The 14,095-nt window shown below is 44.8% G+C and overlaps 1 protein-coding gene across 2 annotated transcripts in view; it reads left to right on the forward strand.

The window, feature by feature from the left end:
• Nucleotides 1-14,095, forward strand: part of tbc1d22a (TBC1 domain family, member 22a) — a 175,038-nt gene that overhangs the window by 103,395 nt on the left and 57,548 nt on the right. For both annotated transcript variants that reach the window (XM_080754694.1, XM_080754695.1), the window contains exon 11: nt 7,878-7,953. In XM_080754694.1, the coding sequence (XP_080610820.1) occupies nt 7,878-7,953 (76 nt within the window). The remainder of the gene's footprint in view (nt 1-7,877; nt 7,954-14,095) is intronic.

A 14,095-nucleotide genomic window follows, 5' to 3' on the forward strand; every position in this document is an offset into this window, starting at 1 on the left:
CCGCCCGTTTCGCGCACCACTCGGTCTTTTCTTTTTTTTCCTGTATCCTTTTGTTCAGAGGGCACCCAGCAGGATGCTGTCAGTTGTGTTTTACATCAGTGGCCTGGCACACAAGCAGGGTTGTGAACCCTGCTGGTTTAATATTCTACCTGGAACCCTAGTGTCGTTGTCCTTGTTAGCTTCTAATCAGGAACCAATTAGACCTGTAACCCCAAGTGATTGCAAAATAACTACCTGATAGGATGGACAACTAGAGGTCCCAGTAGGATAGAGATAGAGAACCAGCAGTACTAGAGGTCTTGGTAGGATAGAACAGTGTTTCTCAAATTGGGGTACACAGGGGGTACTGCAGGGGGTACGTATGAAAAACTAGAAAATAGGAATATGTATTTTACTGTTATTGTTAATGGTAAAACATTGACCGACTTTGTTTGAACATGCTCACCTGTAAATTGTTAAACCAAATTACATCAACAACTTGACTTGTACAACTGTTATTGAATAGAAAGCAATGCTATTTGCCTTTATGCAGTATTAATTTCGATCATATTGGCATTGGAACTGGACTTGTGATATCAATATTTCTAAGCAAAATGTTGTAGGGCTTCAGAAACCCGATTTTTGCAAAACACATTTTTGGACACTGCTCCTACAGATTTTGCCCTAAAATCACGCAAAGCAGTACACAGTATCTCTAAAGTCATGTCATCAACATGTATCTGTCCCATTTCCCCCCTGATTGCCTACCATTGCCTTCTAAAGTTTGTGTATGCGACCTGACGGTCGCTTATCTCCCGATTACGGAGTCTTACTGGTGTCTGTGTTATGGCCCGTAGTTTAAAACGTTTTAGAAATTATGTGAATTTACCAGTGGTTCTGGGAGTCGTTGGAAAAATGTAAGAAATAAAGACACATTTGGCCAACTCTGACTCTGACTGAGCTAGTTGTAAACAATTCCTGCTTCACTGCCGAGATATTAAGAGAGCCAATTGGGAAGAGAGACAGAGAGAGAGAGCATGTGCCGAGCATCAAAGGCAACCGTCTGTTTCCAGATGCCCTGACGGCGTTGAGTAGAGACGGTGTCTCCGCGGAGACAGAGCAGGGGGTCCGAAGGGTCCGATGTCTAGCAGACGGCAACCAGTTCAGGCCAGACGACACATTCTGTTCCTCCTCTCCCAGAGGGTCCTCTGCGCTACCATGGGCTGTCACTCATCTCTCTCTCACACACACACACACACACACACACACACACACACACACACACACACACACACACACAGACAGACAGGCACGCACACGCACACAAAAACACCAGAAGGCAGATAGTGCGTGTGTGTGTGTGTGTGTGTCCATGTGTGTCTGAATAGTGACAGCAATCTGTGTGACTGGCTGTTTTGGGGTTTGTGCATCAGGATTTAACTTGTTTACATGTGTGTGTGTGTGTGTGTGTGTGTGTGTGTGTGTGTGTGTGTGTGTGTGTGTGTGTGTGTGTGTGTGTGTGTGTGTGTGTGTGTGTGTGTGTGTGTGTGTGTGTGTGTGTGTGTGTGTGTGTGTGTGTGTGTGTCGCGCACCCCCCCCCACGCGATGGGAGTGGACGATGTGCTCTCTCTGTACGCCAGGCTGGCATATGTGTTTGTTTGCCATTGCTGTATGACTGGTGCGATTTCTTCTTTTTTTTCAGAGTGTGTTAGTAGCCGAGAGTAAGCGTGTTTGTGTGTTTGTGTGTGTAGATAGTGCAGATGAGCCAGAAAGCAGCGATCTAACCCAGAGTAAGGGAACCAAAGCCATTTCCACAAAAAAAGAAAGTTGCGTGTGCATGTGCACACATACTGTAGAAAGGACAACACCACCGCAAGTACATTGTCTCTTAAAAGATTCACATTTGTCCAACCGCCAGGCACCAACCCGCTCATCTGGAGCAGTTAGAGGTTCAGTGTCTTTCTCAAGGACACTTTGACACTAACCCAGGGGCGTGAATCAAAACGCTGTTCCGGTTCCAACAATGGACCAAGGGCAGAGCGCTTGTTTTCTGCGGAAATGACGGAGGCGCGCCGTATCAGGCGACCATGAGCCATGTGAGACACCGCCGAGCGAGCGGTAGCGATCGAGTCGCCATGTCATTATTAATTGCGACCATAGGTCGCAGTTTACTATCAGAACCATCACAGCTGGTCCGTAGACGTCCGTCTGGATGGGTAATGCCTGACACTGTGATTCCCCTGACACATCACTGTGACCTCACAGGTGACATCACAGTGATGTCGGATACTCAGAGCAGGGATATCCATATATGGGCATAAAAGGGATTCTGTTAGAGATCTCCATATATGAGCATAAAAGGGATTGTATCCCAGATGATGCCCTGTTAGGAGAACCACACTAACAGAATCCATACAGGATATGGCCAAGACAGATGGCCTAAGGGCAAAAAGCGACCTCGCCCGCTTTTCACCCTTAGGCGTCTTACTGGTTGTATTAGTTGCAGCTATGTAGCTTGCATCACAGCGTACTATTAGGTCAATTTTACGCTGCTTGCTATGGTTTTTTGTTGTTTTAACTAGAAAACACATTTGAAAATCAGTCTAGGCGTTCATGCCCCTTTAGCAAAGGTCAGGCATGCTAGGAGAGTTTGGGATTGAGACTGAAGAGAGACGAGAGGCAGAGGATGGAGAGAATGATGGAGCTGAAGGATAGGAGGAATTATGAGGGGTTGTTTAGCGGAGCAAGGGAAATTGACTCCTCACTGTTGTGACACATTGATGATAAATTACACACACACTCAAAATCCCAGCCAGAGTCCTCTGAGTCTCTAGGATTGTCTGCACTTTTGTCTCTCACTCGCCGTCACATACACCGACTCGTGCACTCCTGCACGCACGCTCTGATGCATACAACAGGTCATTGGCCAATCACCTTATGCTTCTTTCTCAAAATCTGCACATATTTATTCTGTCATAATTAAGCAGTCATTCTAACTGATTTTGAAGTGGAATATCGCTGCTCCCCTTCCATGACGTTTCCTAAATATTCAAGCCAAAAGTTCTTGTTTTGTTCCCCATCTGAAACGTTTTATAAATATGAAATAAAGTGCCTTCATACCACATATGACTTTAGTTTTTGGCTATTTGGACCGTTTTCACTTCCTCCCCCTGGCAGAAAAAAAAAAAGAATCACACCCAATGTGAAGTGAGCAGTGGTCGTGCTTGCATAACGTCTTCAGACTAGGATATAGGTCTAGGATGTAATTGGTGATGTAATACAGGCTACACACACACACATTGCTATGGCAAAACGCTGAGGAAAAAGTGGCTACAGACACACGCACAGCCACTAAGGTTGTACAGGCTACAAGTCTAGGATTGGTTGAGCTTCACATGACAAGTACAGGCTACACACACACACATTGCTATGGCAAAACGCTGAGGAAATTGTGGCTACAGACACACGCACAGCCACTCTATGGAGCGGTTTACCACTGCTCAAAAAATAAAGACAACCCATTGTTTACATTAATGGATCATTTGCATCTCTCACTGTCAACTCTGAACCTGCGTTGCAAAGCGACCTTGTTGTTTTCTGCCTCTAAGCCACATGAAGATGTGAGTGGGACTTGACATTTAATCCCTTATCAAAAAAAATCCTCAGCGTTCATATAGATCCATGTTTCACTTGAGTGTAAATTTGACCATTACCAAACCCTGTTTTACTGCCTGTAAGTAAACCAAATTAAGCTTAGCCAGTACATGTGAGTTTTGATTGGCATTGAAATGTTAATACACATTTAGAAGACCTTTATGGAATCCCTCTGCCGCGGGGGAAGAGGTGTCGATACGTGCTGAGCCCAGAGGGGAGAGAATTGCCGGAAAACAACGTTCAATTTGACCTAAGTTCCTTTGAGTGCTAGTTGGTCTTGCCGCCGTCATGCTGGTGTTATCGCACACAAAACCACATATTCAGTTTCTTGTCACGGTCATGTCCACCTGGCTGATAGGTAGAGCTACAATAGGAGCCAGTCTCAGCTGGTGCAGTAGTGCTGCCATTGTCACCGCTAATAGAACACAACCCTGGGAGAGGGAGAGGGAGAGAAAGAGAGAGGGAGAGGGAGGTGTGGCTGTTAGTGTACCTGACTGGTACAGAGACAGAAATAGTGTGTGTAGATAGATAGATCTTTATTGATCCTGAGGGAAATGCAGTGAGTTGTCATAGCAGCACTGCAGTGAGCGTGATACCGATACAGGGGTGTGTGTGTGTGTGTGGGGGGTGGTGAATGGATGAATAATATACTGCCAACATAGATTTCTTCTTCTTACCTCAGCTGAACAAATCACAACGAGAGAGAGATGAAAGACTGAAAGAGGGAGATGAAGGGAGTCAGAGGGGGAGGTACATGGTAGAGAGGAAAGGGGGGGGGGGCAGATATACAAGCTCACAACATGTCACATTGTGATCCAATGTAAGCCTATCATCTATTGATGCTATTTGATGTACAACACAGCCAGATAACTTAAAATGGGGGAACATAGAGAGAGAGAGAGAGAGAGAGAGTCTCAGTGTATGTACAAATATCCACAACTTTCCAACATCCCATCGTTCATTGCGCAGAAGTTGCACGGAGCTTCCGGCGCCGCAGCCGAGTGTGATCTACAAGCTCACAACGCTTGCATCTGCGACGTGACGTGAGCTTGTATGTCTGCTGTTTACCGGAAGTGTCCTACTCATAATGCTCCAGTAAATGTTTGCGGAAACAGGTGGATAGAGTCAGAAAATGTACTGTACAGGCCAAGAGGCTAGCCTTGTTCGCTGTAAATGAAGCCACGTCCGGGTTCTCGTTGAATCTGCTATTCCTATTAAAGGACAATTCCAGGCTAAAACGTATGCCCCCCTTAATTTGCCTTCGATCATGATTTGTTCCTACCTGGTTTGGTGGATTTCTGTTATTGATGTCCCTCTTCGGAGATCTCGCGACCTCTCCTCACAGCTAAAATGGGGCTAAATATACCACAGACAAAAGCGCTAATTTTGGCTGTTCCAGAGTTACTTTTTTCTTCATGAATGGTCTAATTATAGTTCCAAGTGACGACTCGAAGTGTTGATTTCAGCACATATTGACTAGGGCTGTCTTCTAAAATTCGACGAATCGACACGTAGTTTTAAGCCCCCGGAATCTACGCCAATTGTTTGAGTCGAGCCGTCGAAAATATATATTTTTTTATCACACCAGTTACTGTGGTGCGGTATTTTTTTTTTTTTGCATCATGATATGCTTTTAGTAAATTATGGTCACATTTCTACTGGTTCCACAGAGTGAAGACCCGCCCTCCAGCCAATAGCATTCATGTGATTAATTTCCATGTTAATTTCTAAGAAAGACGGCGGATTTGCAATTGCTGAAAAATAGGCTTAATTTACGTTCTGTAGAAACCATTGGCCTGACGCTGTCCATTCTTCTTTATGGTCTATATGGTACAGACAGACTGACACACATTTAGCTATTTTCGGTGCGCGGCACCCTTGTGTAACGAAGCAGCCAATCAATGAAGTGCTATCTCCAGCCTCAGACCAGCCTGCTATGGCTTTAGTCCAATCAGATCGGAGCTTGTTTATAATCGGCCTCCCAGAGCCAATCGATAACTCTGTTAATTCACCAACCCTCAGGTTCGTCCCTCCTACCGAATATTGTTTAACCCTTTACTGGATCTATTTTAAACGTTTCCACGATAATTGATGATTTGTTAGTGGGTGAAAAATATTTAGTGTACAGTTTCTACATTTAGGTCAACTTCTAGAAATCAGTAGTCATGAAAGTCCTAACACGCAGGAGCACGCATGCACAACTGCAAGTTTAAGTCTAACCCTAGCCGGAACCACCGGTACCCTGCACCTCAAAAATATTTAAATTGGTATAATTGTGTGGTATAATAATAATAATTTGGTATGTCCATATTCTATTCTAACTCGTAGCGTGACTAACGCAAATAAACTAATTTATTCTCATTATTATAGAAATAACGTCACGTCATGCTGTAGTTTGTTGTAGTCGTCAGGCGGCCAGAACCAGCAAAGCTTTTTAACTGGATCAAACGGCTGGTTTTAGAACGAATACCAGGCTTTCCTCCGAGGTTGAGCGTCTGTTGACACAAGTTTACTAGACTAGTGCAGTGGTTCTCAACCTGTGGGTCGGGACCCCCAGAGTGGTCCCCAAATTATTTTGGGGGGGTCCCCAGATGATTAGCTTAATGTGAAACATTGTTTTCTCACTCAAAGCAAACCATCATAAAGTTTAAGTGTAGGGTATCTAAACATTTCTAAAGTGACAATTTAAGGCCATTTTAGTACCTCTAAAATGACAAATAAAACATTGGCTAAATTGTCAAATATTAGAGACAGAAAATGTGCAAAATAGCCGATCGTTGCGAGGCGTTGTGAGCATGTAGATCTGCTATTTTCACAATTAGCAGTATTTCACAATAGAACCGTGTTATACAAAATGCTATGCCTCAACTCTTAGTGCTCGTCGGGGTGAGGGGTCCCATGTTAGAGAACCACTGGTCTAGTGGACCTGCTTCAACACTGGCATGTGTGTCAGTCGTGGAACCAGCACTCTCCTCCACTCATTATACCACAGCGGTTGACATACATAGAATCTAGCGTCATTATTTCAAAAGGCAGCCAGTCTGGAGTGTTGTTTACCAGGGTGCATTAGAGCTGGGCTTGATGGTAATTATCTAAATGGCGGGGAACGTTAACAAAGGAACAGCCAGACACTTATCAGGGGAAGGAAGGGACGCTGGCTGCCTATTGACAATGATTACTTGTTCCTCGTGCCCTCAGAAATGGTCTCGTGTTCTGTCACAGAACACGAGACCACAGGGGCCAGAGTGGGCAAAAGGATAAGATATTCAAGCAAATGTGCCTTCCTGTGAGAGTTCACCATGGTAAACTTCTCATGGATTAGTGGGTGGGTGTGAATCATCGGCCAGGTGATGTTTTGAGAGTGTGTGTGCACTATATCTATATATATTTTTTATGACATATTTAGCAGAAACCTTATACAGTATATTGTTATATAATGTATTTTTGAGCGGTGCTAACCGCTCCTACATCTGGCTTTGTCTTTTTGTCCCATGTCTGTCCGGACTGTCATTGGTCAAATTGGTGTCTGTTCGTACGTACGGTCAGAGTCACAGTGGCCAACCTTTGCGCTGCACTTAATGAAATTTTAACTATAAATGGCACCGCTCACTTCACACCGGGTGTGATTTTTCTTCTTCATATTAATGCCCTATTATAAAGCTATCTACTATACTAGATTCTACAAGTTCACAACGTGTCGCGATGTGACACATTGTGTGTGGGCTTGTACTGTAGATCTGCTATCTGTATTATGTTTGAAAAAAAAAAAAATAATAATAAAAAGTAATACATTTTGATGACCTTTGGAAATGTGCCCGAAATAGATATGCCAGGCTTAATGTGGTTAATGTCACTGAAAAGAAAGTAGGGTTGACCTTTACATGTTCCTAAGTTCAGTACATGCTCCAGATTTGACTAATGCACGGAGGTGAGTTTTGTTGGTATTGTGTCATTGCAGGTGGATAGTGTTGATTTTGTCGACTAAAACTATAACGAAAGATGTTCATCGACTACTTTTTTCACTAACGAAAACTAAATAAAAAACTAAGCTATGATGACTTAAACTAAGAGGGACTAGTGGAGCAGAGATCCAAACAAGCCGTTTATACTTTTGTTGAGTGTGGATCGGATATTTTTGTTATTCAGCCAAGTATAAATTACGACGCCATCACGGCCTGCTAAGAGGATAACTATAGGACAACTATAGGTTTGAATTGACTCTGACTCCTTGTGTTTCTGTGCAGGACAACTATACGTTTGCCCAGCCAGGCATCCAGAGGAAAGTCAAGGCCTTGGAGGAGCTGGTCAGCAGAATCGATGGTAAGACCTCTGTCGTATCTTTATGTAATGTAATATGTACAGCTATATGTTTGCCCTGTTGCCATTATCGCTATGTTGCTTTGTCTGTTCACGTCTCTTAACCCTTTAAGACGGGAAAAGGCATCTGTGCGATTTTAGATTGTAACTATATAAATATAGCACATTGGTTGTCTAATCAAAAATAGCAGATATACGAGTTCATAGCACAGCACAAAGTGACTATGAGTTTGTAGATTGTGAACATTTTTGCAATTGGAAAACCAAGTGATTTTATTTTAATTTTTAATAAACAAAATGTACTTTTTTTTTTTTAACTAAAATCTTTGCTTCTGGGGGTCCCTGAAAAAAACAAACATATGTTTAGATGGAGGTCCGCAGCCAAATACATATTATTTGGGGGGACCTTGACATAAAAACGTTTTGAGCACCACTGATATACAGTAGAAACAAACATTTTTTAGAAAACTGTTTTGATTTAGCAGGCAGTAGCTGTCTTGTCTTGTCTTGTCTTGTCTGTCTGTCTGTCTGTCTGTCTGTCTGTCTCACTCTCCCTTTGCATTAACTGATAAACTATCTACAGAATTGTGTGTAGAAAAACAACAACGACAACAACACTTCAACTCCTTTGGCGCAGAACTTATGCAGCAACTTTGGAGGCTTTTTTCTTAAACGCTTAAAAAGTGCTTGAAACTTTCAGGTGTCATTGAGAGGTTGACGCGCTGTTGTGTCCTTGCCTCCACGCCTCCGTGCTTCACAGAGCATGGGTAATTGTGCTGTCTGGGGGTAACCTGGCGGTGACGGCGCCCAACACAGCCCGGCTAATTCCACTTCCAGTCCGTCGGCTGGTAAACACTTCGAAGTAAAGAACACGGGAGATGTGCACACACACGCGCGCGCGCAAAGAAGAAGTGCTTAGATAGATGCCTATGGATGCACATATTGTTGCTGTCAGGAGGAAACCTTGTCCTTTTTATATATATATATATATATATATATATATAAATAAAAACTATTTAAAACAGTGAATATAGCAGATCTACAAGATCACAACAGCTCGCTTTGCTTGTAGATCTGCCAGTTTCACCTGCTTTTGTGTGGCGCCCTTGTATGATGAAGTAGGGCATTACTTTACGATTAAACAAAGTTTATATGTGGATTAGAGGTCTTCACGGGTCCAATTGTAACTACCCGAACCCAAAAGGACCCGGGGAAAATGGAGCCGGACCCATTTGGACCCGTCTATAATTTGGAATTTCAGAACCGTTACCCGTCTCGCCCCGAAACGTGACGGACCCGGTCCGACGGCCCCGTACTATTAATAGGCAAATTAGATCCGATACCCGTGCAGAACGAGAGGTCCGAGACCCGAACCTGTGGCCCCGAAATGAGGGAATACCAACGTTATTATTAAGAGTTGTATGAGACTTCTTTCTTACCTAAACGTCGCCATGGTAATGGTTGCAGCTGCTGCTGCTGCTGCTGTCAGCGCGGCGCTGCGTCTCGTCACAACATGATCTTTTCCCAGACCAGTAAGTCAATCAATGTGGACAGTTTGTAAATACAAATAAATCCATGTCTTCTTTATTCCTTCTTCTTTGGCTAGCCAATGATGCTAATGCTATCATTTTCTGTCGCATGTTGTTGATAATAGTCTGCTTTGAAGTTTCCATTATGCTTTGCAGAGCATGACAAAACGCGATGACAACTCCATTGTGATTGTGAACCACAAACCAACACGTTACGTTAATATCTTTGATAATAATAATATAACTGCCCCAGACACGGCAGACAGTGTCCTCCTCCTGAGGCTGAGTTTCTAAACAACTTTATTTCACTATCTAGGCTTAAGATTACCTGCTGTATCATTTAGGGCCATCTTGTGGCGAAATCGTTGTAGTGCACTTGTATGCATCTTTTTTCAATCTCGGCTGACTCGGTTCCCCTCGGGTATCAGGAACCGGCGATTTCACTATCAAATACCCAGGACCCGTGACATACGGCGGCGGCTCCGACCCGGCCCCGACCTCACTGCGCATAAACGGTCCCGTTACCCGGCTCGGGGCGGGTCGGACCCCGGGTAATTTCGGATCTCGGGCAGGTCCGAAGACCTCTAATGTGGATATATGAGGTTTCTGCCCGACAGCAGCGATTTGAAAGCTCACATGTGCACACACGTCTCACACAGACGCAGACACATGCGTGCGCTTTTGTGCGGCCACGCGAAGAATCTGCATTATGTGAACTAGGTATGCATACACACGCAGACAGTTATTGTACCTGCACATACTGTACACACAACGACGACACACATTGGAATGAATCTCTCTCTCTCTCTCTCTCTCTCTCTCTCTCTCTCTCTCTCTCTCTCACGCACACACACACACACACACACATACTTGTACACCAGGACTCACTCAAGAGAAACATTGAAATGAAATGCTCGCTCGCACACACACACACACACACACACACACACACACACACACACACACACACACACACACACACACACACACACACACACCACAGCAGGTGTTCGTTCTGCTCATACTCTGTGTTAATTAGCAACGCCACCTATCCTCAGGGAGCCCCTTACTCCATCATGACTACAAATGTGTTAATTGTTCCTGCTTTAAACACTTCTGACTTCCAACCCCAACCCCCGCGTCGTGCAGAACAAGGGCCCTCATCAAACAGCAGTTTGCACGTCTCGACGACAACATGCACGTCTGACCGCACGGTTTGTCAGACCCCCGAGACGCACGTCGAATGGCTCCTGCCCTCCTGAAGAGTAGAGGAGGCTGTTTGCATGTAAATTATGTCGTTACGAGGTTCTCAAAAGTTTAGTTTCAATGGCACCTCAGTTTCAGACCTGTAACTCCTCAAGGATTTACAGGTCTGTAAGTTAGAGGATAGTAACTTTTTTCACCCCTAAAACGCCACTTCGAACTACAACAACGGAAGGTCGCTAACAGTGGCACTGCAAGGTCATTACAAAGAGTCAAAGAGCCATTTCATTAATTGATCGTGGACAGTGTGTGATCCAAAATGCCAGCGCTCTGATCAACTGCATGACTTGGTGAACTTGTTAGTTGCAAACACTTATATGTTTTCATGTTAGCTTTGCTTGTGCTGCAGTAGCCACGCTTAGATCGCACGTTTTCAAAGTGGGCGCCTTTTTGGAAGGATGGAACATTAAGCCTGATTTATACCTCATCGCAGGACTGTGCCACATACGGAAAATAGACGATAATTGGCAGAGAGGCATGCGTTATTCATTCTAACGGAGTTGCCTAGCAGCGCATTGATAATGGCGCCGAATGAATTCCACCAAACACGGCTGCTGTGGATGGTTCTGTGGAATTCACATCTGAGCGGGCACTGGAATTCATCCTGACACAAAGAAAACCAAACACTGTCCTTCGATGGCTCTCAGAACGACTGCATAACGGTGAGGCAGACAGCCAGCAGCGACTTCCACGTTCTGAGCCAACTCTCCTCCCCTGCGCTGTCTAGGATTCTGGGGCAGAACTTAACCCTCACACTAAACTTAAAGGGACTACACCATGTAGTCAATTTTTTTTTTTTTGTCCCACCAGCACATTCTATCCTCACAAAGTCCTATTTCTGACCATTGTGTCTTTCTCAGTTTATGGGCAGATCTATGTAAGCAGGTCTCAGAACGGGCTGTCTGATTTTAGGTCCGATTGTGACATCACAATCGGGACCTACTGCTGTGGGGAGGGGTGGGCAGGCCTGAGAAGGAGGCAGGAGGAGCTGGGAGAGGGTTGGGGAGGGGTGGGCAGGCCTGCTGAGCAGGAGGTGGGGAGTAGTGTGGGGCCAAAACTGGCTCAATTGACCATATTCACACGGCGGCCGTCTTGCCATTAAAGTTAATGCAATGCCAGCCCAGTTGCCACCCGGTTTTAATGCAAATTTCAAACATGGCCGCCAGGTGAATAAGGTTAATAGCGCAGTCCTCCCAATCAGGACAAGGTGGTACTGCAGCTGAACATGCTCTGAAAGCCAGGCAGAAATGACAGGGGCTCTGTATTCAGGAGTGCTAATTTAGCCTCAAACCTTTTGAAAAACGTTTTTTTGGGACACAAACTATGTTGTATAAATTATTTTCAAATGCATGGTGTAGAACCTTTAACCTCTTGAACCCCATTGCCCCCTCCGGCGGGGGCAAAAGGTGTTGACCTCTGAACAGCTATCAATAAATGTCAATAAATCAATAGAGACCAAATCAAACTACAATTTCTTTGTTGATTATTGTTACAGTGGGCCTACAGCATAGTAATCAGCTGCCCTTGTACTTTTCATCCATACGTTACTCATATTACAGTATTATTACAACTTATTGTTACTTGTTTTTATCATTTTCACCCTATACTTAAACATTACTAATATTACAGCATTACTCTCACTAAAACATATGTAGAGTTTACATAGTTTGGAATATTTTCATACAATTTTGCCTATCAATTGATGACACCTTGGTGAACAATTTCTCTATTCACTATATATGTTTTCAATGAGGTCTTGAGGCTCATTCACTATTCAGAAGGAAAACTTTCCATAGGCGGAGGACTTTTTCAATCATCTTTTCCTAGGTAAATGATCAAAGCAGGACAATTTGGTAAGAGAAATGTGATGTTTTACACTGTGAATTTTCAGGGATTTGCTGACATTTGGTGGGACAAGATTAGCCACAATCATTGTAGTTTTGTGTCCAAAACTGTTCCAATTTGGGCATACATTTTAGGCGGATTTTTCCCCTGGACCCCCCTGGGGCTTACACCAGCAGATACAGTACTTGTCTAAACTTAAAACCAGGTCCACAATCAACGTTCGCTGACAGTTGGAAACCTTGGACATCTGAAAGTTTCCTTTCTATTCTTTTTTCAAATGATTTAAAATAGTAAAACTTGAAACAAAGATGAAAAATAGTTTGTTTTCACTTGTGCCCCAGGCAACTTGTGAATGTCTTTGTACGCCGGTGTCCATACAGAACACAATCTCCGGCCCGTCTGTCCTCCGTGTTCCTCGTTTAGTCGTATTTCACAGTGCGTTAAAGACAGCCAGGCGTGGAGGTGAGAGGCAGCGTGTGTCCTTATTAAAGTTAACACAGTGAGGAGGGCAGTGGGTGCGGCTACCCCCCCCCCCCCCCCCCCCCCCCCCACTCACGCTGCACTCAGACTGGAACGCACAAGTTGAGTGAGAGTTGTGTGGGGGAGGCGGGGGGCAGAGACAGCACAATGCATTGCGGATGGAAGTCGAGTGGTTTGAAGTCTAGTGCGAGTCGTGAGCAAGTTGGACGCAACCACACAACACCACACGACTCGCACTCGACTTCAAACCACTCGACTCCCATCCGGAATGCATTGCGCTGTGCCTGCCCCCCGCCTCCCCCACACGACACGCACTCGTTTTTGTGCCTTTAGGTCTGTAGCCGGCCTCAGAGCACCTGGCCTTATCCCCCAACGCTCGTAAAAACCCTCAGTCACACACACTTAAATTAATCCCAGTCACCACCATAAACCTTTATACCTGTTTATCGAAAAGTTGTTTCATGAAAAGGTGCTTCTCAAGGGATGGGCTTGGAGGTTGAATTATGTGGGATTTGAGGGCTTTGAGCTGCCTGGAACGAAATGTTAAACACATTAACCCTAGCGTCCCTGTTCTGGAAGTGCCATAATACTTAAAGGAGCTATAGTCAACTTTTTCATTGTAGGGCCGACACTTTGTTTACATCCTAGTCTATAGACTAGAACAGGGGTCCTCAATAGGCGGACCGCGGTCCATGTCCGGACCACGAGGCACCGCCGACCGGACCCAGGACGAATTATAGTAAAAAATCACACCTGTGTGAACTGAGCGGTGGTCGTGGGGGGGGGGGGGGGGGGCTGTGTGTGTGTGTGTGTGTGTGTGTGTGTGTGTGTGTGTGTGTGTGTGTGTGTGTGTGTGTGTGTGTGTGTGTGTGTGTGTGTGTGTGTGTGTGTGTGTGTGTGTGTGTGTGTGTGTGTGTGTCTGGCCTGGCCTGAACAACAGCGCCCCTCCCTTAACATGTGTGGTCAGAAAAGGTACTTCAGACTACATACAGACACGCACACACACACACACACACGCACGCATACAC

This window comes from Nannobrachium achirus, assembly GCF_963921795.1.
Source record: "Nannobrachium achirus genome assembly, chromosome: 23".
NCBI lineage: Eukaryota > Metazoa > Chordata > Actinopteri > Myctophiformes > Myctophidae > Nannobrachium > Nannobrachium achirus.